This window comes from Anas acuta, chromosome 3 (assembly GCF_963932015.1).
Source record: "Anas acuta chromosome 3, bAnaAcu1.1, whole genome shotgun sequence".
Lineage (NCBI taxonomy): Eukaryota > Metazoa > Chordata > Aves > Anseriformes > Anatidae > Anas > Anas acuta.
In genome coordinates, this window is record NC_088981.1 from 1,918,337 (window position 1) to 1,943,143 (window position 24,807).

The 24,807-nt window shown below is 39.0% G+C and overlaps 1 protein-coding gene across 3 annotated transcripts in view; it reads right to left on the minus strand.

The window, feature by feature from the left end:
• The window catches only part of PSME4 (proteasome activator subunit 4), a 63,888-nt gene extending 42,552 nt beyond the window's left edge, over positions 1–21,336 (minus strand). The window contains exons 1-10 of one of the 3 annotated variants that reach the window (XM_068675202.1): positions 21,237–21,336; positions 11,258–11,398; positions 10,593–10,709; positions 9,697–9,756; positions 6,232–6,276; positions 5,378–5,527; positions 4,273–4,336; positions 1,899–1,973; positions 927–1,049; positions 349–441 (exon numbers count right to left, since the gene is read on the minus strand). In XM_068675202.1, the coding sequence (XP_068531303.1) occupies positions 349–441; positions 927–1,049; positions 1,899–1,973; positions 4,273–4,336; positions 5,378–5,527; positions 6,232–6,276; positions 9,697–9,756; positions 10,593–10,709; positions 11,258–11,298 (768 nt within the window). In that variant the 5' untranslated portion in view covers positions 11,299–11,398; positions 21,237–21,336. Of the gene's footprint in view, positions 1–348; positions 442–926; positions 1,050–1,898; positions 1,974–4,272; positions 4,337–5,377; positions 5,528–6,231; positions 6,277–9,696; positions 9,757–10,592; positions 10,710–11,257; positions 11,399–18,581; positions 18,936–21,236 lie in introns of those variants that run through there. The other 2 variants (XM_068675200.1, XM_068675201.1) reach the window with 2 other exon arrangements.
• Between the last annotated feature and the right edge of the window lie 3,471 nt (positions 21,337–24,807).

Sequence of the window (24,807 nt, forward strand, 5' to 3'; positions counted from 1 at the left end):
ATATGAAAGGGTATCCAGTTCTACCTACATTACGCAAGTAAGACTGATGCTTTATTATATTCACTTTTCTTAGTGATAGGTGAATTAGATGTCTAGTTTTGCATTTCTAAACTGCACTTAGAGTTTAGATGTTTAAAAGATATTCCCATTAGCTGTGGTCCTGATATCAGAATAGAAGTAAACTGCATCACAGTATGATGACAACTTGAAAGTTAAAGCCTCAAAATATTATACAACCACCATACAAACTGGCTATTAGAGCACATAATGCCTCTATCAACACATCTCATTTGACAATTTTGCTGATGTTAAAGGCAAAGTTACTGTCTTGACATGCAAAAAACTCACCAGCCAGCGCCCATTATTTGAAGGATGGTAAAAAGAAGCAATGCTATTGAACAATCCAGACAAATGCTTCTGCACTAATTTACTTGGTCCACCCTGTGCAAAATAAAACACATGATTTTATTACACAGACCAAGATGAAATGAAAATATAACACACAGTAATACAAGGCACAAGTGACTACTCACTCACCACAACCATATTTCAAAGCATCAAAATCACGTGTGCAACACCCACCCCCAACTCAGCACTAGGTAAGCAAGATCCATCCAATCTGATGAGGTTCACTCTAAAAAGGGGTGATTCGGTTGGTAGATGGGTCTTAACGGTGTGAGTCTGCAGTGATATTTGTAGCTGACCCTTCATTTCCAAAATGGCACAGACAGCAGCTGTGAGATAAACCTTTCCTCCTCATTCCAAAACCAACAGTGAAATAAGTTCTAAAACAAACCTTGGGCAACAGGTAGCCTAAAAACATACTTCTGCAGTGAACTAAACATAACACATCCGTTTTACATGCATACTTGCTTAGAGGTTTGCATTAATAGTTTTTGTTATACTTTATGAAAAAAGTTACTAACCATCATGGCCGTGATCCACATTACTGCATGTCCTACATCATAAGCATTTGTTAGGAATCTTGGAACAACAACTTGATTACTTCCCACTGGAAGATTTAAACTCCTCAAAATTCTGGTAAAAATCTGTAAATAACAATTTTAAAAATTGCTTACTATAAACCTGCCATAAAATAGTAACAGCTTAGAATGTTCCTATAGCAAATTGCTCCTGCAGAAGTTGGTCCTATTTACCTGCTTAGAATAAATATTTTCTGGGCAGAGAACTACACACATTAGGAGCAGACAATTTCAACTCTCAGGACTGAGACTAGGACAGGACATTTTTACAGAAAGACATAATTCTTTGACTTTAGAAAAATTCGAAGTCTAATATTCAAATGAGTAGCATTAGAGAACTAAAATTATACATTCACAGCCTGAAACAATTTCAAACAATTCATACTCTCTCCCTCTCACATTGTTGAAAAAAGGCACATGCAGGACAAAAGAAAAGGTTGAAGAAAATCTGTTTTCCATCCATTTCTCCCTTACATGTTAGACAAAATAAAGAAAGCATCTTTTTTCATTTTGTGTTTTCCATACCCCTCACAATACAACTGCTACGAACATCTTTAAAAATCCATAAGCTGCAAGATTCAAAGGTTATATGCATAGCATTTATCAAAAGAATATCCTTAAGGCTTATTTCCACAAAAACATGGTATTAATTATACATTCAGAGAGAACTTGTATAGTAAGGTACTTTGTTTCTTCAGTCTGGTTTTAAGTGAGGCACTAACAGTATCAACTTCCAATACTTTCTGTTATAAAAGGACAGTTGAAATTCTTGAAGTTCACATTAGGTCTTAAGATGAACATACCTCATAGGAAAAGCTGCAGTACAAGACCCATCCAGAGAATATGTATTATCCTTTGCATAGTAAGACTTATCTCAAAGTAAACAAAATAATTTAATAAAATGAAAAACATTACCTTTGGTACGTATGGATCCCAGTCAATGTACCCTATGTTGTCAGTGGCCAAGCGAGCAAAAAGATTTACTAGATGCTGAAACCAGAGGTAAAAGAAGGAAACATTCATTAGAATATATTACTATAAAAGATGCACAAATCCCTTCAACTTGCCTTACAGACGCAATATAAAAGCAATCCATGGCAGTACAATATTTGTAAAGGGAGATTTCAGTCTATCAGGAGTCACTAAAACCATGTTTCATAATGTATGTGCAGGCAATTCCTACTTTCAGGAGTCCAACTCATATTTTAAGCCCTTACAAAGCAGGGAAAAAAGAGGTAACTGAGATCTACCTTTCCTAAATGTTACATTTTTAAAAATAATCTACCTTTTTGTTTGACACAAGGAAATACCCACTGAAAAATACCCTTCCCATGCACAAAGGCAACTGATTCTGTAGCTTCCCTTTAAACAGCAAATCCAACTCCCACCAAAGCAAGCTGAGAAAAAGCTTGCAGCAGACAGAGGCTTAAAGTGGATTGCACAGTCAGAACACATGTCTAATTATCTACATCCAAGCCTGATGAAATGAGCAAGGTTGCCCTGAAAAGGTGGATAAGACAGAAAAGGAAACGAAACAAAAATGAACAAAAATAAAATTTTGTGCCTTCTGAGCAAACTGTCAGAAGTCAGTGGAAGAGGGGAAGAATATCACAGACAACTGCTTACTTATGAGAAGAGTGTTGATGGTTCTTTTCTTAGACCAGTTGGCAGAAACAAGCCAAATAACACTACTAAAAGTACAGGCTGTCATCTTACTGTCAGAAAGAGTAGACAGAATTGTACTTTTTTTGGATAGCTATCAGGAAGACATGAAAGTGTATACAGACAGCATAAAATAAAAGTAAAACTTGTCCAAATCTGGAAAATTGCCAATTGTTTCAACAAAGACTGCCTTTCTCCATCTGTGACGAAACACAACTCCAACTAGGTAGACTTCTGCACCAGCCTTTTCACACAAAAATTGCCAGAAACAGAATGGGCTACAAAGGCCACATTCAATGCTATTTTGGAAATTAGTTTTCTCCAAACACACACAAGTCCTCCTGGAATATACAGGCAGAGATTAGTCAAAAGAACCAGATGGTCAACGAGCTTATGTTCACACCGAGCATGGAAAAAAAAAACAACTGGTAATTTGCCAAGTTTCACTGCAAGAAAGTCAAGGCACAGGTTAGCTGACACCAACAGCACCTAAGCTGCTGGTTGTGTCATCTCAACGAGATTTTCTCTCATTTCCAAAGTTTTTATATGGTCATGAGATGCACACAGTAAGCCAGACAGATACAGCCCAACGGTAGTTTTGGCCAAGGGGAGTAGAGGTTCTTTACTGGATCTAAAATAAAGATGACAACTCATTGCAGTCCCCTGCAGCAAAGCTGAGGAAGAAACTAACCTGTGAGAGATTTCTTCGAAGTTTGATAACTGAAGATTAAAACAGCCTCTTTAAAAGCACTTCATATTGGTATGGCAATTATACCAATTTTAGAGTCTTTCAGCCTGAATATGAAGCCTATTTGTCTTTTTCCTTTTTTTTATAAGAGCATTTTTGTGCCCTCACCATGAGCGTAAGACCTGAAGCAGTAGTCAGGCACCTGTTTTGAGCGAGTCTTTGCCATACAAGCAGTGCGTGGTTTATATGAAAGGATTCAATCACCAGCATAGCACAGAAATGGAATGTTACCTCCAGTGAAGCTATAGAAAACTGTGGGTAACAGAGACAAGAACAAGCAAGGAAGCTCAAGACCACCTGGTGACCAAAAGACTTCAACATAAATTCAAGGCAGAGCTGCAAATAAAAGCTGTGAATAAATGTGTTATATATATGCCTACTTAAACTAAGGAAAGTAATACAAGCATACTGTCCAAAGATGCTGGAAAAAGCAAACAGAGCATCCCATCGTAACAGAGGAAACAGCCACAGAGTGACTGTACACGAGCTATCGCTGAAAGAAAGATCTAATTAAAAATTAGGGATAGCAAAGGATGTACTAAGTTTTAAGATGCTATTTTACAGAACTGTATATTACAGGAATCACAACAGCACCATGCATCATCGTAAGCATTAACAGGCAGTTGAAAATGCCAGCATTCCCAAGACAAAGTAAAACTGCCTGAGAAGGCCATTAAACTAAGCTCACCAAGCACAATTGTCATCTCATTTATTCAGTCAATAACTTCTTGCCAACAATCATGAAATTAACAACTCTGCCTTGTTGTAGTAGTTAAAGCACAAAGAAAAAAATCCACTCTATCAACATTTGACTTGATAGCACACTGTAGGAATTTTTAAATGTATCTCTTCTATCAAGGATAAATAATAAATACTTACCCCTTCCCACTGGGGAAGATTTTGAACTGACACCCAAAGGCCTATAAATTCATCAAACCAAAGCCTGCAAGAGAACAATCAAAATAATTTCAACGTTGTGAAAGCAACTCCTCCACTGGACATTTCACCCACTTTGTCGGGTGGTCTCAGGAACTCACGTGCCCCCCAAGTCATTCAACACAAACTGCGATCAGACATGCTTGTACCTCTTCATCTCCCATAGCATCCTCCCATTCTTTTAGGTCTCCTCCTCTTATTCTTTTTTAATTCCCCTCTTCCACACAACAATCTCACCAGGCATTTCCTTATCTATACTTCAGCCTGACCATGTCAATATATAGTGCCATCCCAGCACAGGTAAACTGGATGAAAACAAATCACACTTCATTTCCTTCTAGTTTAAAATCTAAAATCTGTCTCTATTGACTGATGGTTACAACTTTCATTAGTTTCTATTCTTAATGCAGATGAAGCAAAGGATACAAATCTTCCACACCCTTTCTTTGCTTACATTCATGTTCCTAAACTATATTTACCTCCTCCTTTCAAGTTTTCAGGAAACAGGCACTGGGTGTCCCCAGGTTACTTTTAGAAAAGGAGAATGCCGACAGAATTTGTCTTGAACTCCTTCCAAAAATGCTGCTAAAAGCCACTATTCATTTTACTGGTGACCAGGCTGCAGACTGGTCAAATTAGTGTCATCACTAATTTTATGCTCAAATAGAAACAGGAAGAACTGAGAAGATCCCAATAATTTTGATCTCTAACATGGAGAACAATTCTGAAAGCGTTCTAAATAAGCACTGCTCCACCACAAAAGCTAAAACCTGAAATTTTTAATACTGATTTACAAGATACAAGAATACCGATCCAAAATTTACAGAACCTGTACGTTTGAAAATGAATAGCTATTCTGATGCACGTGGTTATTTCCATTTCTGTTGTTTTCAAATACCAAATTCAATTACAACATGAATGCAAGATACATACACATAAAGGAAACACCACATGATCTGATTTACCTGACTTGAATGTTATCCTGTAAGAGATGAACACTGCTTTTTATAGCAAAACATTACACCAAGAGACATTCAGTTACACTTACCTGAAACCTTTACGGTGAAGTTCAGGAGGAAGGGTAGTAGGTAGAAAGAGTTCAAAGTAGGTAATAGCCTTTTGCATGGTAACATCAAATGGGCACATTAAAGGCCGCCATTCATCCAGCATCTCTGCAGTGGCATCTTCTGGAAAATATCTGAATGCAAGGCAACCATTGAACATACAGACTTAGCTTTGAAGGTGGAGTGTGCACGTGTGAATTTTTATTATTATTATTTTTTTAAACATTTATACCTATCTAGCCATTTGTCACAAATCTTACTTTTACTCTAAACCCAGGTACCCAGGGACAATAGGTAGGTACTCCTCAACCCCACTTAAACTTCACAAAATACAATTTCAGATCAAGGATGACACAATGAAAGATTTAAAATTTCTTCTCTACAGCTCTGCAGTATCTTAAACTGCCAACAAACTGAATTAAACTGGTTCAGGTGCACACATTCTCTGCACATATTACAGTACAAAAGATGGAAAGCAGCGGTGGCCTTATCAAGTGATATCCTAGCTTAATTAGCTACTGTTAATGGGTTTTCAGCCAAGGCTATTGACAAAAAAAAACATTATTCTAAGGCACTTACACATTACAGCACTGAATATGCCCATCACCGTTTTCTACTTTAAGCAACCTATGAACCTGATGCACTGATCAGCCTCAACCTCAGTAAAACAGAAAAGCCTCTACTCTCCGCCCCAGACAACTTCAACCTGCAGCAAGAACAGCAGGTAAAGAATAGCTAATAGTGTTCCACACTTGTTTGCTTTTTAAAACACTTTTCTTTCCTCTCTAAAAGTAATATTAAAGATACTGGCTCAAAAAAAAACAACACAGTTACTCACGGTCTGCAGCTCTTCACAAGCGTTTTTAGAACACTTTCTACAGAACTGAAACAAGAAAGGAGATATTAAGGATACTACATTACCAAATTTCTAGGACAGCATAAAATAAAAGAACCATTTGTTGATTTTTCTTAAGAGTTTAAGATAATGTTGATGCAATTAGATGTCTTCAGTGAACATGCAGTAGCTAATCACCTCCGAGGCAGACCTAATTAGACAGAGTGGAACTGCTCTCCTATACTCCTGGTTCTACTTTTCATATACCACTCTAATATTCACTGCATTTTAACTAAAGAGTAAAAAATTATTTCTTAGAAGCAATATCCTGCATTTTATCCATGAACAACCAGCAAAGCATGCTATCTTCTTAAATAAATATTATATCTTAAATATTTATAGGATAAAAGCAATAGACTTCAGAAAATTATTTTTACATTCTAGATTCTAAACACCGTATCTGACCTTTTCAATTTGTTTTTTTTTTTTGTTGGTTTTGTTCAGAGGTTCTAAGAAAGAAGTATCTGCAAATCAATAGTTATTTCATTACATTCCCCTCGCACTTAACAGCTCATTTTAAGCATTTCACTCATAGCAATAAAGCTCATCATAGAATTAGAGTCACTTAATTTGAGAAATCATTTTAACATGAATTACCATCAAACCATTTGAAAAAAACAAAGAATTCAGAATAATCGCAAAGAATAAGGGAGGCAGAGGGAAGAAATCAATGGAACCGTAAAGGCTGCCAATTTTTAGGTTTGTAAAGTCCACTGTTTACTACAAGACAGGCTCAAGACTAAATTCTGCTTTCACCAAAGATCATTTCCTGAACACAATTTCTAGCAAAAGAATCTCTTACGCAATTTATTTTATGTGCTCTTAGTACAAAAATGCATTCTTTAAGTCACCATCACAAACTAAGCTACAGAAATGCTATTCTGATCAGAATAAAGATGATTCAAATTTATCATCTTTAGACTCTCACCCAAGATCAGTTCAGATCAGTAATTTCAAGACACACAAATACAGAGCATGCACACACTCTCTCTAGTCCTACACAAACGAAACTGATCCCAAACAAGCGAGGTGAAATAAAATAAACCACCATTTCTAGAGCAGTTGGGGATGGGTGGGTGTCTGTGTGCAAAGAATCCCTCCAACACCTCAACATCCACTGCAAGCCAGCAGAAGCCCACCCAGCCCTCATAACACTACTTCAATCGAAGCAGCACTCTAGAAGTTGCAAAATTCTGGACGTTTTATGCACCAGTGACAAAGTAAATCTTTTATCTCTGCTAGAATGACAACTGAGCTTACTGACTGCTTCCAAGATGCAAAGATGAATGACCAACCATTCATTAAACAAAAATAAGATAAACTCCAGAAGAAGGTCATAAAGATTCTGGGTTAAAGAGAATACATTCTTGAAAGAGTTAGGAAACAGGTTCCAAGAGTAGATAAAGCACGAAGCAGCAACATTCCTGAAGAGCACTAAAGGTCAACATGAAAATTGTTTCTGTGACAAAACAAATATTCCCATACTATCACGTTGTACTGAAGCAGACTATTGCTGCGGAGAATCTGAAGCACAGAAGAATATTAAGATACAAATACTAATGGCTGGAGAGCAACAAGCCTTTCAAGGACACAAGTTTGAAGTCCAATCTTAGCATCTGTGAGTGAAAGAGAGCAAAAGAGGAAGACTGGAAGGGCTTTCCCCTCCTGATCACAAATTTAGAATGGAAGCTATAAAAAAAAAAAAAAAAAAACAAACAGCAAACAGTTTCATATGTGAAGAAGCTTCTATCTAAGATGCAGTTAAACCACAGACCAACTACAGAAGATATCTTGTAAGACCCCACTCTGACGACAACTAGTTAGAAAAGGACAAGACAACATAGCTGTGAAGGACAAGACACCGCTGGCTGCTGTTTTCAATATCACTTTAAGCCAACTCTCTCAAGCCTTGTAGCAGTGGTTAAGTGGCTTCTGTTCCCCTTCTGGTTAGACTTTCTGCATACCCATTATTGCAGAATCGTTCAAAAATATCTGCATTTATCACACTAGCAAGTTTCTGCACACAGCTGTACCACTGAACTTAGCCAAGGGTTAAGAGAGCCCAACAGCAAACAGTTCCATACATAAAGCACCTTGGATTGGATCCACAGCCCACTACAGTTTGTCCTCCTGTTCCTCCTCAACTATTTAACCCTGACCATTTGGAAAAGGCATTAAAACCTTTCTAAAACAAATATAACGAAGTAACTTATGCTGGTAGGTATACTATTATATTAGCCTATTAATTACTGAAGCAGTTTATTTAATGATAAAGGAAAACTCCTCCTCCCTTTCAGTTTTCTTTGCTTTTAGTTCCTCTGTTATGTGAAGGATTATCACGTTATTACACCTCATCAAAGGGATACATCAAAAACAGCCAACACCACCATAACCCTAACACTACTCATCATTTTGGCACCACACAACTGTTTTCCTCATTTAGGAAGGACATCACCATATTAATTTGTAAATCTATTTTTTCTGCACTTTCAAAGAGAAACATGCTTCAGTTAAAGCAATAAAATACAAACCTACACTGTTGACTCTTATATTATCAAAAAGCAGCAAAAGCACCATTTTCAATTTTTCAGGAAGGATTCAGGCCTGAAGTGATGTTCTAACCCTACAGCAGACATTCCATTATTAGAGTTATAATTAAGACAATGAGAAGAGATCCAGCTATAGTTTCACAAGTGGTATTATTCCAGTGGATTTCTAATTATGCTGAGCCAAAAAAAAAAAACAGTATTTGACTAGTACAACAAAAGATTTAAAAATAAAAATACAAGCAAAATATACCCCAAACAAAACCACTGCAATCCTAAAGTTCCTCTCTGTTGACTACTTCCACTTATATCACTTTTAAACTATTTCTGAACTTGTATATTCACGAAACCCTCTGATATGGTTTTCCACTGTCACAATGGACTCTGCCAACACAGAAGCTCGGTTTCACACTTGACAACTACAAGGTTGTCCCCGAGTCATTTTCCAGGCCCTATTACCTCATTGCTAAAGCACTTTCCATGATTTCATTGTTTTTAATAGTAAGGTAAACTTACACAGTGACATGCACTCCTACACAAATACTGATTTTGTCTGTATTCAGACACTAATTATTCAACTATAAAATTTGCCTTTCCTTTGACCCTCCAAATACATATGCTGGTTAAATTAGTTAGCGAATAGCCACTTTATCAGCCACTTCACACACGCTCTCTTGTTCCCCAATTAGAAAGGCTTACATACAGTGCGACATTCTCATAAACAGTGGTGGAATGTTAACATTGGTTTTCCAATACAATTATTTACACAGAAAATTATGCCTGTGTGACAGGTGTTACAATCTAACAGAACATGCAGAAGATTACACATCGGCCAGAGCTGAACAAAAAAAGTCATTCTTACCACCTATGTAATACATTAAGCACAAATGTTTTAGGTGAAGACAAGCCTGGTCGATATGAACTGAATGTAAAAAAAAATTAAAAGAGTAGTTAAATTATCAGCTATATATCAAATTAACCCAGCTTTTAAAAATATCTCAACATCCACCAAAAAGATACCCCTCAAAATTGACTTGAAAAACACCAAAACAAAAAGCACCGTATGAGAACAAATCGCACTGCATTTTTAGAAGGAGTGTCTGATATGTAATGCTGTTAATAAAAGCTAGAAGCTAGACAGACCGTCACAACCGATAGCTTCGTCCCAGCTTAACCTCCTTCCCCACTACACAATTTTCTCACACAGTAAATGAAAAGTGACAAGCCAACACCCCCACAGACACTTGTGCTGGCATACACATGAAAAAGGCTCTGCTCTTTTGGATTCTCACTTAAAAGTAGCATCTACAATTATCAAAATAGTGCAACTTTGCAAAATAGTACAATTAGCAAAATTATTTTTCCGGCTATGTAGCCATTAGACAAGTGCTGGGTGACAAGTTACAAAGCTACAGATATTTTCTATTTGTGTCACATTTCAGCAATGGGATCTTCTATTCAGTAAAAGGAGTCAGGGATAATACTTGAACAGTCACAGACAGAAAACAAGTTGATGGAGACCCTGTTTCAGTGTACTTAGAAGTGAACTTGATTATGTTCAGAAAGGAACAGTGTAACAAACATAAATCATGTACATCCTGCCATCAATTATTGTAGCCTCACATGCACTTATTGAAATCAATTTCATGAAATATAAACAAAAATATTTACGGCATACCTAATGACAGACATTAACAGTGCCTTTGTAACTGTACTTTCAAGCATAACAAGTACTTAGGTTTTAAAATGCAAACTTACTTGGGAAACCAATTTAATCCAAGATGTTCTGTTTTGGAGTATAATATCCTTTCCAACATTTCATGAAGTGGTCTCCATGGTAACTCTAAATCATCCCTGGAAAGTAGTTCTTTTTTCCTATAATATAAGAAAGCAAGGAGCACTTTAGGATTAAACATCTACACTGGCCTACTGCACACCAAAATACCCCAGATCAGGAATACTGCTTTGAATCATGCTCTTCTTCAGCATTTGGCATAAACTGCGGGAAGGTCAGGGAATTTACAAGGCAACCACTTATACAATTTCTGAATGACCTCAAGCTGTCAATGTCTTCAACGGAAGTCTGACTAAGCGAAATAAGCATATCAAGTTGTGAGACAGTCTTCACCTCCTCCCTGCTTAGGATTCAGCCTTAACTCTTAGCTCTCTGGGGTACTTCCTTTTCCTAATATTGAAAAGCTGACATTCTTTCACTGTTAAAAGCACATGTAAAGCTTTGCATTATGTAAACACCTTTCCCCTTTCAAACTTTCTAATCAAGATCACCTGTGCAGGGTGGATTAAGTGAAGTAACCTGTAACAGAACATACTATTGCATTGAAGTATCTAACAACATGCGGAAAGTGAAGTGATCAACTACTTAGAGAAGAAAATTTCAGTAGTCATCAGAAACCCGTACTTACTTTAACAGGTTTATTAACAGGCGTGCAAATCCTTGCATCATGCTGATTTCCAGTTTTGGAATTGTTACCAACTCATACAGCAGTTTGATAAAAAGCACGTGATCTTCTTTGCTGAATTTTCTCCCATATAACCGGATGTATCTGCAAGCAAAACACAAGATGAGTCAGCAATATTTTTGAGCATGTTCCTTTTAGCTAAGACCTCAGCCAGATCCTGTCTAGCTTGCTGTTTAATGAAACAAGGGAAAACCTAATTTAAGTTCTTGTTTGAGAGATTTGAGAAGGTATCTAACAAGGGAATATTTTGATACCTGAAACCAACCACTGGGGAAAAAAACTGAAGAATGGTCCAATAAAGTACTACTTAACATTATGTCCAGATTTTATCTCTGGCATAGTTTGACAAGTCTTTTATATATACAGGTGTTGTTTTTGTTGGTGGTGGTGGTTCTGTTTGTTTGTTTTTGGTTGCTGTTTTTTTTTTTTTCCAATGCTCAGAATAAATCTTTCAAGAAAAAATGTTTTATAACCAGGGGCAATCCTAACACTAAATTTAGCACTTCTTTTTGCTAGCCAGGAAGACAGATATTTATTGTACCTATAAAGTACAAACCTTAAAGAATTAGTAAATACTGGCAGGTAGCATTACTAATCACTATAGGGTCCTCTGAAATCATAATTTCTGTGAAGCTTCTCCTAAGAGGAAATTGGAATCTAACTGAAGTTTCTTTTGTGAGCCTAAAAACAACTTAAGAACCCTAAGAAGTTATTAAAAAATAAAAGGAATTATGCTAAAAAGCAGTTATGTAACAAACACATAATCTGTTTTTAAACCAATGAGGTAAAGGAAACTTTACTTACAATAAATAACCAGGAAAAAACAATAACAAAAACAAGGACAGCTTGCTGTCTTCCAAGATTCCACAAACAGCATAACATGATGTTCACACCAGGTACCACAAAAACAATGACTATATTCTTTCACCTCAGCTCAAAATGTACTAACTACTGAATTTAGACTCTCTACATCCCCATGTACTTATTTTGTCTTTTTTTTTTTAAAAAAAAAAAAAAAGAGCAACACTGTCACACAAGCAGCTTTATTGTACTCTATCCTTTTCAGGTGGGGCACTTTAAGAAGGAGACAGGACACAATGTAGAAGATAATTTAAAAAAACAGTTTCAAGTTAAGTTGACCTTTGCTGGTGGTGAGCTTCACTGCTGTCCCTTTATTTACTATTTTTAAAAGGTATGGTTCCGTTAGGGCTAAGTTTGGAAGAGACGCTTGCTGTTTTCAAGCATAGATTGAAAAAAGGCATGCATTTAACTTTTTAAAAATAACCTCCTCCAACAGAAGTTATATAAGGTTCTAGTGCAGCATTTTACACGTCATGCCACTACAACTTATTACTCACCTGAAAAGCACACTTTTCCTTTGTATTACTGCTCTAACTACCCATAAAGAGTCATAAGAAACACTACTAATACACTGCCCTCCAAGGAGCTGTTAGACAAAGCATACAAGATACGGCCCTTTATAAAACAATTTCTGTAGACACCTGCTGCTTGTTTTTGTTTAAAAGATTCGGTAGAGCTTGGGTTGATTTGTTGTTAAATATACACCAGTGGAGCACGGAGGCTTGTCCTAGTAATGTGAAGAATGCCAGATCTCACACTACTTATTTGGTATGTGGGACAGCAAACATTGCAGAATGCCTACATGGTGGGCCCCGTGATCTCTGAACAAAACCCACCTGGATGGAACACAGCCCAGGTAATTCTTAGAGGGGCAAATATAAGCAGCTACTGAGCTAACAACGAAACCAAAGCTCACTGTCTTAATTGCTGAATTTGTTTTCTGAAATTGATTCCTGCAACGCTGAGAAGTTCAGTTAGTTCTTATCTGTTTTGCTTTCAAATGCTTCGTGCTCCTCTGTAAGCTTTTACTCCTCACAGCCCTTCCAGTGGGAGAACTGACCACATAGAAATAAAGTTCAGGTCCCTCACTAAAACACACAAGGCAAACAGTGCCACAAGAGCACACAGGATAGGGACAACAGCTTGACTATGTTTTTCTACTCCACCACTTCCCCATTTCTCAATTTAAAAAAAAAAAAACAAACAAAAAACACAACACTCATCTGCCAGGATCACCCACAGCTAGTAACTTTATCTATTCCAGGAAACTGACTCCTTTTGGTAAGTTGCCTTGCTTTTTCCTTCTAACATTTTCCAATCTCCCTCCTCCAGCTTCCTTTGAATACACAGTGGGACAGCTGCAGGGCTTGGGGAAACCAATAATCGCTCGTCTTCAGAGAAGAAAAAAGCTTCTACAGCACTTCTTGTCACTTCCTTTTTCTTTTTCCCATTGATTTCAACAGGGGATTTCACATTTACTGAGCAGTATTGTCACTAATGTTCATTTCAACGTGTTTTACTCCTTTCACACCCAGAAGGAAATGAATGAAATATAAACTAACCCACTCCTCTACCACAGGAGGTATGTGGATCAGCCAGAAACACCACCCACCTACAGAACAACCGCAAACAGCCAAACAGCTACACTTTCCACACGTATAAAACAGACAAGGCAGAACGAGTCCTCAGAAAACAACAGGTGCAACCGATTTTTTTCCTCTTAGCTTTCCCTTCCTGTTTATTAAAAGGGGAAGACAGCGTTGGATGCAGTGATCAAACTGCTTACTTACACAAGGTAAAGACACTTTTCATGACACTACACACCTGGGAAAGAACACAGCAGCTAAACAGGAACACTAACAGCTCATTTCCAAAATCAACTTTAACCTTTTGCAATTTCCATTTTGTTATTGTTCAGTCATATACACTTAACATGTACATCTCTGCTCTCATAAGGTTAGGTACAGAGTAACAAGTAACAGTGATTTAATTTCTTCATGTATTATTAAATAAAACAAAACAGAACTGCAGAAGCCTGAAGAAATAAGTTATAACTACAAAGAAACGCTCTGCAAGAGATCCAGGGACTCTGTCAGCATTGCTGGATGTAACAAAAAAGGAAACGTTTGCATGGTTACCATTCTTGACATTTCTAACACCAGTTCTACTGTACCAAATGCTGTTTAATTAAGAAACAGAGGAAAGAGTACAATACAAAGTAATGTTCTGAATACAAAGATGCCTGGGAAATGGAGCTGGATGCCAAACTGCTCCCGTAAATGCAGCTTCTTTATGTACATGAAAAAGCAGATTTTAAAACCATCAATTATTGTCTTGCTGCACAGTAGGATTAAGATGACAGTCGGAAAATGTTTAATTCTAGAAAGGGACTACTCACATTTTCCTCAAGATTAAATGAACAAAATGTAACAGAAGTATCCTCAGGAGAGGATACTCCCACTACTAAAGGCAAGAATACATCCAGTTCCTCATGAATCCTGCAGGACAGCTAGGGGCTAATCACATATATGCTTGTTCACCATATAAATGGTGCCTCCTCTTGAGGAAAAAAAAGTATTGGGTTAGTTAATAAAATAATATAGAACTAAATTGTTGCAAATCAAAAACTTCCTGTAAGAAGGCAGGCAATACTACATTGAGATGTTACTTGAAATCTTAATTCCATTGCCCTTTCGATTCCTTCTTTAAGGAAACCGTCTCTCAACCTCTATCAGCCAACTAAAAAATGATAAGTAAATTACGCTACGTTGTGGTGGTCACTGGGTTCACATTTGAAGATCAGCTATGAGCAAATAAAAGAGGATTAGAAAGTGAAAGTTCTGTTTGCAGCTCCATCCTTTCTGCACAGAGTGCAGGGTCTCTGTACACAAAATAAAATTAGAACCCAAACCCAATTCCCTCCTTTAAAAGTATTAGGTACCCAACCTCTCACTCCACAATTACAATAGACCTATTTTTAGGAAGTGTACTGTTGTACCAAGCAGATAGCCTAAATTACCCTAGAAGTTGGCTGCTCTGCTACAGTTAAAAATTGCCTTCACATATAAAGCTGCATAGAGCACTCTCCTAAATTCCTAGCTATCTACTTTCAATTTCTCATGCACAGGAGAGGATTACAATTGGCCTAAAGCTGTTTTGACAAATCGTATTGAGAACAATGAATCATGCTCACCAAACCCACTTAAATCACATACATGTTTACATCGTACATGTACATAAACATTATGTATCCAAAAGAAGGCTTACATTTTTCTGATAAAGATGGGAGGGGAATAGATAGAAGGAAAAAAAAAAAGATTTATATTGCAAAAGTGATTAAAATATTTCATCAAAGTCTGATTGACAGGCTTTCCCGGAATTCAGAACGGTTGAGCTCCATTTTTTCTTACCTTACACTTAAGTGTAATTTTGTAATAAGCCTTTACCTGGCAAGCACACAAAGTAACATCATCAGGAACAGAAGTGGTGTCCTTCAGCTCCAAAAATTCTACCCTTAGCTACTGAAGTAAAAAGTACAGAATGACACTCATGTGTTTTCCAGGCTGCAGTCAACCACCTGCACTGTAACTGTTAGATGTTCACATTATACTGATATGCTCAATTACAGGCTATGCTTAAAAAAAAAAAAAAAAAGAAAAAGAAAAACAACAAAACAAAAAAACAACTATGCACAACATTTTTCAGTAAAACGTAAAAAAGTGAAAAAATTGAAACAGCAACCTGTTTTTGACCTAAGAGGCAGAAGTCTGATGCAAGTCCATTTAAGCAAATTATTTTGATGCAACCTGCCCTTTTTTTTTTTTTGGACATTGTAGCAAGTTATACAACAACTGACATTCAGTCTTCTGCTTTCACAACAGGATTAGTGTTTTGTAAGATACAGATTTTACTAGCCTAAGTTTGAGGAGTCTCACAGTAATGATTAGGTTTGAATGCCAGTCTTTGAGGTACAGTTTGACTTGCATAAGAAGTCCCACTAAGTCACAAGTTCGTTAAGTAACTGCTCTATTCCTGTCCTCACAAGAAAGTTCTCACCACACTCTGGAGACGCATTCCAACAAAAGGATCTGTTTACGTTATGGAAAATTACACATAAACAGCAAATCATGCAAATTAGATTACAGACATTTCACCTGATAAACTCCATTTTTGCCCTTTTTTTCCCCCTCCTACTCAGACCACGACATCAGATAGCTGAAACAGATGCTTTTAAGGTAACTACGGGCAAGTCATGCTCACTTGTTGAGACTATAAGAAACAAAAGATCTCAGGTTCATCCGTCATCACAAAATTGAAACCGATACTCAAATTTGTAAATTAAAAAAAATATTTGAGTTCTACTTTTGTTCTTCATAATCTACAACAATCATCCATAGTTGTATAAAGTTGCAGGGTACCTGGGAAGGTACAACTACACATGTTTTTTTTTCCTACTTAATCATGCATTTACACATCTAAAAACATTTGTATTATTTCATGAACAGATAAAAAATGTTAGTTTAAAGATACATTGGACATGATTCTGAATTACAATTTAATCCACAGAATACTGTGAAAATTCTGCCTTTTATGATTCAGTTATTTGCAACAAGGCTAAGCAGAGATCTCACCATGATGAGGATCCTTTACATTTCTCCATCAAACAGCTGTAAAATTTACTGGAGCTGCTCAGCAGGGAAAAGGTACTAAGCTGACACTGAGATGAACTACCTTCTATTAACAGACAACAAAGATTAGATTTTTTTCCTCATTATCCTGTAATTTGACTTAGGTATGAAATCAGAATTCTATATACTTTGGAAGCGTTTCATTTAGGCCTGAACTTTAATAAAAGTATTCAATCCCACAGAAGTTGTCAAGTTCAGCTGAAGAGCAAAACACCTCTCACGTTAAATTTACCAACTTATTTTTAAACTGATGCCCCTATTTCCTTCCCTGCCTGCTTCCAAACATATTCCAGGTCTTACTGCATATAATATGCCACAAGGAAATCTTAGGACTGAAAGGCATCGGACAAGTTGCAAAACACACAAATTAGGACTTCAAAGAGTAGGTGGAAAACCACAAATTAGAGCCTCCTGACCTTTCTGTGATTCATAAAGTAGCATAGCAGCAGTTCTCAACAGGCTAAATTCACTGCCCTAAAGCCTCAACTGGTAACAGCAATTACAATTTACAGATGACTACTAGGGTAATTCTAACGTAGATCCTTTGAAAGTGTGTAGGATTGTGCGCTACATTTAGCCTACCTATCTAATGTAGATCTTTCTCTTAGTAAGAACTAGTACAGTTTATCTCAGCTTGATTAGTATCTGAAGTTCCACAAGTCTAAAGGCAACAGGTAGCACTGAAACCAGTGTAAGCTCCCAGGTGGCTGAGGGGGGAAGTTCAAAAAAACAGCACTGACCTAGTTCCAGGCGGGTTCAAACTGTCACATAATGAAAACACGTGAGTCATTTTGCAACCGTCAAAGTAATTCTATCTAAGAATGCCTCTTGGCAAATATAAAGCCTTACATTTCGATACAGATGAACCAAACAGATATGACTGCCCAGTATGTATTAATTTTTAAATTAGTTGTTTAGATTTTTCCTTTATATATAAGTGAGGATCTCTGAATTCTACAAAAAGCACGTAGTTCATCACTTCTAGCACAGAGAAAATACCACCACAGCAAAAACAACGTACGGAAATATGGGTAGCTGACTGAAGTTACAGGACTCATTGTCATCTGATGCCGTTTTCGATGCCAGAGCATCAAAAATAGTGGCAATGAAAATAGCAGAAGTATGCTTCGTGAAAGTGGCTAGGAGAAGCCCAGGCTCCGCTCAGTGACGGTGTCTGGAACCGGGCGGTTTGGAGTTGTGTTAAAAACACCTCACAGGCACTCGGGGGGCCGCGCAGTGCCCGCTGCCCCGGCAGAGGCGGGCCGGGGGCTTCTCCTGCTGCTCGGCGCTGCTTACAGAGCATTAAGGCACGGTGTAATCCTGCCAGCACTGACCCAACAAACAGCCCATCTTGAGAAAGACTTCGCGTTCCTACAGCAGGAGCTGCGCGCAGATAACATCTTGCACAACTTGCCTAAAAAGGCAAGAGGTCAAACAGGTGGCCAGGCAGGCGTTCGGAAAGAAACAGCTCAGAAATACCGACAGAGAAAACCCTCCCGATTCACCAAAGCGCCGAGGCTCCCGGAGCCAGGCGAGCTGTAGGAAACGAAACCACCTTTGCCCCGGTTTCCTCCGCCGAGCTCGTGGCGGGCTGCGCGGGACAGGGGCGGGCCCCGGCCCCCCACAGCCCCGGCAGAGCCCGGGGAGACCCCCCCGGGGGCTCGGCTCCCCCGGTTCCCTCCCCCGGAGCCCGTCCCGCGGCGGCCGGGGGCACTCACGTCGAGAGCTTCCTGGTCCAGAAGAGGCCCCCGGGCCACAGCTCCTGCAGCTGCACGGCCCGCGCCAGGTTGCCTTTGATCTGCGCCAGGAAGCGGCCGGCCTCGGCCTCCAGGCGCTCGCCGTAGGGCAGCAGCTTGTTGTAGACGATCTCCTTCTGAGGCTGAGGCGGCGCCATGGCCGCGGCCGCTGCCCCGGCTCGGCCCCCGGCGCTGAGGCGGCGGCGCCGCGCGGGGACGGCAGCGGCACCCCCACCCCGGGCACGGCGCACCGGGAACGGCCCCGAGCGGCCCGGAACGGCCCCGAGCGGGCGGCTGCTGGCCCCGCTCCGCCCCGCAACCTTCCGGCGCGGCGGCGGAAGGCGGCGGCTGAGGGAGGCGGCTCCCGGCCCGGCCGCGCCTGAGGGGAGGCGGCCCCGCGCCGCGCCGCGCCCCGCCGCCATTTCCACAGAGCGGGGCCCGGCGCCGCTCCCGCCTCCGCCTCGCTTCTTTCGTGCCTCTGCGGTTAAATAAAGTTTATTAAACCGAACCGAATAACGCAACGTTCCCCCAACTGCTGCCGCGGGAAGAGAACCGGCCGGCGGCCCGCTCCCCGGAGGGCTGCCGGGGTAATCAGTCACGGGGCTGGCTGCAGAGCGGCTTAAGGGGCTTATTCCAAATAAAAATGCTGCTAAAGCACAGCTCCGCGCTGCCCGGGCCTGCTGCTGGCCTCCGCGGGCGTAGGATGAAGCCTGCGATGGATACGTGCTAACAAGTAGTGCTGATAGCTGTTATCTCCAGCTGTCGCCTAAATATAATTGCTATTTGAATTTCCCCTCAAGAATCACATTGTGACCACTGAACAGCTGCAAACGTATTCGAGTTAGGGCTACAGACAAGGGCAAATCCTGTTTTCTCGTCTTTATGCTCAAATTAGCCCTGCTTAAAATTTGATAGAAAAAAATGATTAAATGGTGGAACACACTACAAAGAGGAGGAATGTAATAGAAAGGTGATGTATGATGAAGGCTGTGGCACTCAGACATTCTCATGGCACCTGGTACCTTCACACCACTTTGTTATCACAGAATCACAGAATTTCTAGGTTGGAAGAGACCTCAAGATCATCGAGTCCAACCTCTGACCTAACACTAACAGTCCCCACTAAACCATATCCCTAAGCTCTACATCTAAACATCTTTTAAAGACCTCCAGGGATGGTGACTCCACCACTTCCCTGGGCAGCCTGTTCCAGTATCTAACAACCCTTTCAGTATGTGCCTTTGTAGCAGACACTACTTCTGTTTGCAATCCAGTGCAACAGGAAATAATTCTCATGCACCTGTTTGAGCAGAGTGACACTACCTCAAATTACAGCCATCACAAAATAATCTGCACTGTAACTTTCTTCACCAGCAAAGTATTACAAAAGCAGCCTTACACAGACAAGGTTTTCCCAGGCACCAAAAGGAAGCTCTGTGCTACTTTGTAGATCTCCCACCTAGTATTTTTACTGTAACATCCTGCGAAAGTGAAAGTCTATGATCACTTCTTAAATGCATCACGTAACTTTCTCAAGGCTTCAGTGAAAATAATTTTTCTGGGTCCTAGGATGAAAGAAAGATAAAATTTCCCTTGACTGAAGTACTACCAAGGGTCAAGCTTTTTCAGGCAGGTTTTGAAGAAACAAAATTAATTCTACCTTTTCCTGCTTTCCTAGAACTACAATTTTAATAGAGGAAGGAGGATGATTTTGTGTTGTGCTCAGTACTTTGACAGTGAGCTTCTACTCCTACAACATTTTCTATCACATATTCTTGTAGATTATGTATATCAGTGCTTACATTATTACAGAACAGTTGCAGCTATAGTTCGTATAGGTGTGTTTAGGAGATTATTGCTCTTTCACAGAGGCATCCTATCTACCCTATGCAAAATAATTTGTGTGAGCATTTCTCTCCTTTCTGGCCTGAGTTAAAAATAGAATGATTATGATCAAATTTCTGTGTGCAGTACATCTTGTTTACTATTCTGCTGGTGAAAACAGGAATAAACAAAAGGTGTTGCTGAACACTATGAAATGAATAATTTTATCACATAATCTGACAATGATAAATAGGGTTACTGGCCCAGAAGCTGTAATAAACTTATGCATATTTAAGGATAAGTAAAAATATTTTTATATACTCTAGATGTGCTTTGAAGCTGAAAAAAAAAATCTAAAATAACTTCTTTTCTATCATTTATAAGCAATTCTTCTTTTCTACTCATTTGCGATGGTGGTTTGTTCAAAAAGCAGTTGCCAGTGTGGGAAAGTGTTTATTAAATTTGAAGCATGCAGGGTTTGTTTGGACTTGGAGAACAATCATCAAAATTATAGTCCAATTTTCTGAAATTGAAGTTGGCAGATACATAAGGAACTTCAAAGCTGCACTCTTCATATTCTTGTTTCATAGCTTCATTATCACACACACACAAAACACCACTGCAGTTTCTGCCCTTTCTCACTCAAGTTAAGACTGAAGCTTGATTTTTCAAACACTTTTAAGTATTTTGCAACATGGATAAGCAACCCCAGCCTCATGGAGCCTATTTAACTGAACCAGCAAATCACCTCAAGGGCGCGTGACTGCTGTACCTCAGACACACAATTGCTTTCCACCAGAATGAAACACTTACCTTTCAGGCAAAAACGTGCAAAGTATGCTACCAGCACCTCGGTCATCCTACCAACTTAACTGACCCCCTTATTCTCAGAAATTATTCCCATTTTCAGAATCTGAAATGAGAAAAAAGGAGATTGAGTCTATCTGCAATTGTAAGAGTAAGCATACTTACAGTCCTTGCATTTTCAAGGTGCTTTCTGTGTGTTGATTCATTTACTAATTGCATTTGTTAATTATTAAAAAACTAATCCTTTTCCCCTGGTACACTGGCATTCTGCAATTTGAAAGGAAAAATATGCATTTTGCCAAGTAAGTTAAAAATACCTTTGTTCTTCAAGTTTGCAATATGTTTTGGCTGCAGCAGTGTGTAAAAGCACATTTGGTCCCCGAGTCATATGATGAAGGACTGGCTTTCATAACATGGAACCAGTCTGTGCAACTTGCATCAACAGCTTTTTCCTCTCTTATTAAGTAGGAGGAATACAAATTGAGAGCAACTTAAATATGGTTGCCACCTGTTGGTTTTTGGCATTAAATCCTGAGAATTGATGAATCCAAGTGTTGTAGTTGAGAAAAAAAAAAAAAAAAAAAAAAACAATTTTCCCATTCATGAGAAATTTTGACTGTTAACAGTGTCTTAAGTCAAATTGCGCATTGATCATACGTTCCCTTGCTGGCCAACTTGCTACTTTAGGTCAAATAACACAAGTGCTGTCATCAGTATTTAGGAACCTTGTCACTCAACCTTAACAGTGGTTTCTACCATCTCACATCTCAAGCAACTACTTTTCCTACATGTACGTTTTTCTTAGTGACCCATCTGTACTTAAACATACCTAAGTTAAAAGCTGATTTTTTTTGTGTGGCAGACTTCTATATACTTTAGAATTTTGAGAAGAAAACCAAGTCCAACAGAACCTTCATAATACCACTAAAAAAAAAAAGAAGTGGAATAGCTTGCTTTTGATGTTGTCAGCAATGAGGATCCTTAGGCTTTCTCATCCCTGCGTTTCTAAATTGATCGGTCACCCAAAGCAGATGCCAACAGCCACCAAAGGCAGTCAGGAAGCTGCTGCTGTCCCGCTCACCCACTTTCAGACAAGATGGCAACAACATACTCTCTCCCAGAAGAAACATCTGTAATTACTAGCTGCAAGTCTTTAGACTAACAAGGCCATTTTCATTGCAAGGAGCTGCTCCATCCCTTCAAGACAAGGACATGAGAAAAGGCTGTAATTAGAGCCTGCTGTGAAAGTGTTTACTCCTCTGCCCCTGGGAAACAGAGTTGCTCTAATGATTTTTGGGTAGTAGCAGTTCCTTGTCTGTATAAACAGCAAAGAGCAGTAATTACAGCTGCTTGTCTCTCCTCCTGCCCCTAGGAACTCAACTGATGTTATTACTTTCTTGAGGAACAATAAGCAAGATGGCAGTAGGATTAGTCATTCTGAACAATCTTCTGAAGAGTGTGAATGCAATTAAAATCACTAGTTTAATCAAACAAACAGGGGAACAGATTTTAAAAACAATACATCTGCGCTTGTTTGTAGCTAGAAAAATCTCATCTGCAGACATATGTTACCTCTTTTGCCTTATTTAAAAAAAAAACTGAGAAACACTGCTCTGCCTAAATATAAGAAACATTTTGATGAGCCTAAAGACTACAAACTAGAAATACACCTATTGCATAAATGCTCTAAAAAAGTTTACCTATTTGGAGGATGGGGGCAAGAGCAATGACAGCATCTGAATGAAGTGCCAAGGAACTTAAGCTTCCTGTATAGTACAGGACAAAAATAGGTTCTTCTAAAGTATGACTCTGAGCAACTAATTTTAGGTCCCTGAAATAAGGCTGTCTGAATGCTCCATTATGTGTTTTAGGTTGGATGGGAGGCGTGTTCGGTATGATCTAAAGCACACAGGCTGTATGCTGATACAGTTCTGTTTCCGTAAGGCCTGTTTAGATGCACACATGGAACTTTTCTCAGGTCATCCTACATTGTTTGGGAAAGGGTTTGAACAGAAATAAAAGGCACTTGCAAAGGGATTGTAGCGTTAAAATATGGGCACCTGTATAACTTGTAAAGCTTTACTACATAGACAGGGCTGACAGGATACAGGCAACGTGGCCATCCATTCACTTTCCATTCTTGGTGGTTCTGTTATGAGTTAGGGCAGTAAATTAATCCTCGACAATATCAATTCACAAGATATTGTTAGGCTTCCTCTCTTTCATAGCTGAAGTTAGTGGGTTACTGTTCTTACAAGGAGTACAGTCCCTGTCTGCGCAAAGACAGGAGCAAAATTCTCTCTGGTAAAATAAATTAATTTATAGCAGAATTGTTTTTCCCCCTCCACCTCCTGTTCTCTTTAGGTGTCTTATTGCCTAAGATTTGGAAAGCAAAATTGTCTCAAATCCTCACATAAGAATTTGGCTTTGACAGTCTATTCCCTCTACATATTTGAAGCTCCTGAAGATATCCCTGGAAACTGCTGTGCCTGCAGGGAAGAAAAATAATAGACTTGAACCTCATTATAAAGAGCTTACTGCTGATATCTTCCCAAATTACTCGGTGCTATTTGAAATGAATAATAATTCCTCTGATAAGAAATAAATGTAGGCAACTTTGGGGAAAGAAGCATTACTTTTTTTTTTCCCCTCGAGACACTGAGATGTGGATTTTTCTGTCCCAACATCCTGCCAAACAGAAATCAGTTGCTGAAGAATATATGATGACAGCCAGTTTGCAAAGGTGTGTTCTGTGTATTCTGCCATTCTAGGAAATCAAGGAAACACTCCCTCAGCAGCCTGCAATCTCTTGTATAGACACTGCTTATTATGTATTTGCAGTTTCAAACAGAATTGCAGCAGACCTTGCCCCAAGCGTTTGACTAACCCTGATGGTATTTTTTCAGTGGTGAAGGCATCTGTTTCACCTTCACCCACAGTTCCCAATTCTTTGGTTTGTCCATTCACTTCTCTCCTTCCAGTCTCCCTCCAGTTCTTAGGTTACCAAAATGGTAACTAGATAGAACCCTTCTGGGAAGGACTTATTGTTCAAAATGTGAACAAATTGTGAAATTTTAACTTGCTGGATAGTATCCTACTTTAGGAACAGCCCCATTGACTTCAGCAGGGCTATCACATATGACAGTGTGCTTCTTAACATTAGAAAACTAATGTTGTTAGAAAAGCTTTCAAAGCCACTTTGGATATCTCTGAGGGATCAAATCTGCGAACTGGTACGTTTCATCCTAAGATATCTACAGTCTCTCCCCTTTTGCATTTTAGCATTAGCTAAAAACATGAGATCTTGGATGTTGTTCTGGTTAAAGGAAGAAATTTGCCAGTGACTATTAAAAAAAAAAAAGTCTGTTTTCCCGACCCAGGGAGAATCAAATAACAGCCAAAAATCTTTGTTCAGATTTTACGCCTTCTTTCAAGCAGCATTGAGGAAAAACAATTGTTGTTTCTCATGACTGTAGCTCACACGATCAGGTTTAACTCTTTCACTGTATTGCTTGTTCACTGTTTTGAAGTGTGGACCAGAATTACTTAAGTATTTATGAATTCTGGGAGAGAGGCA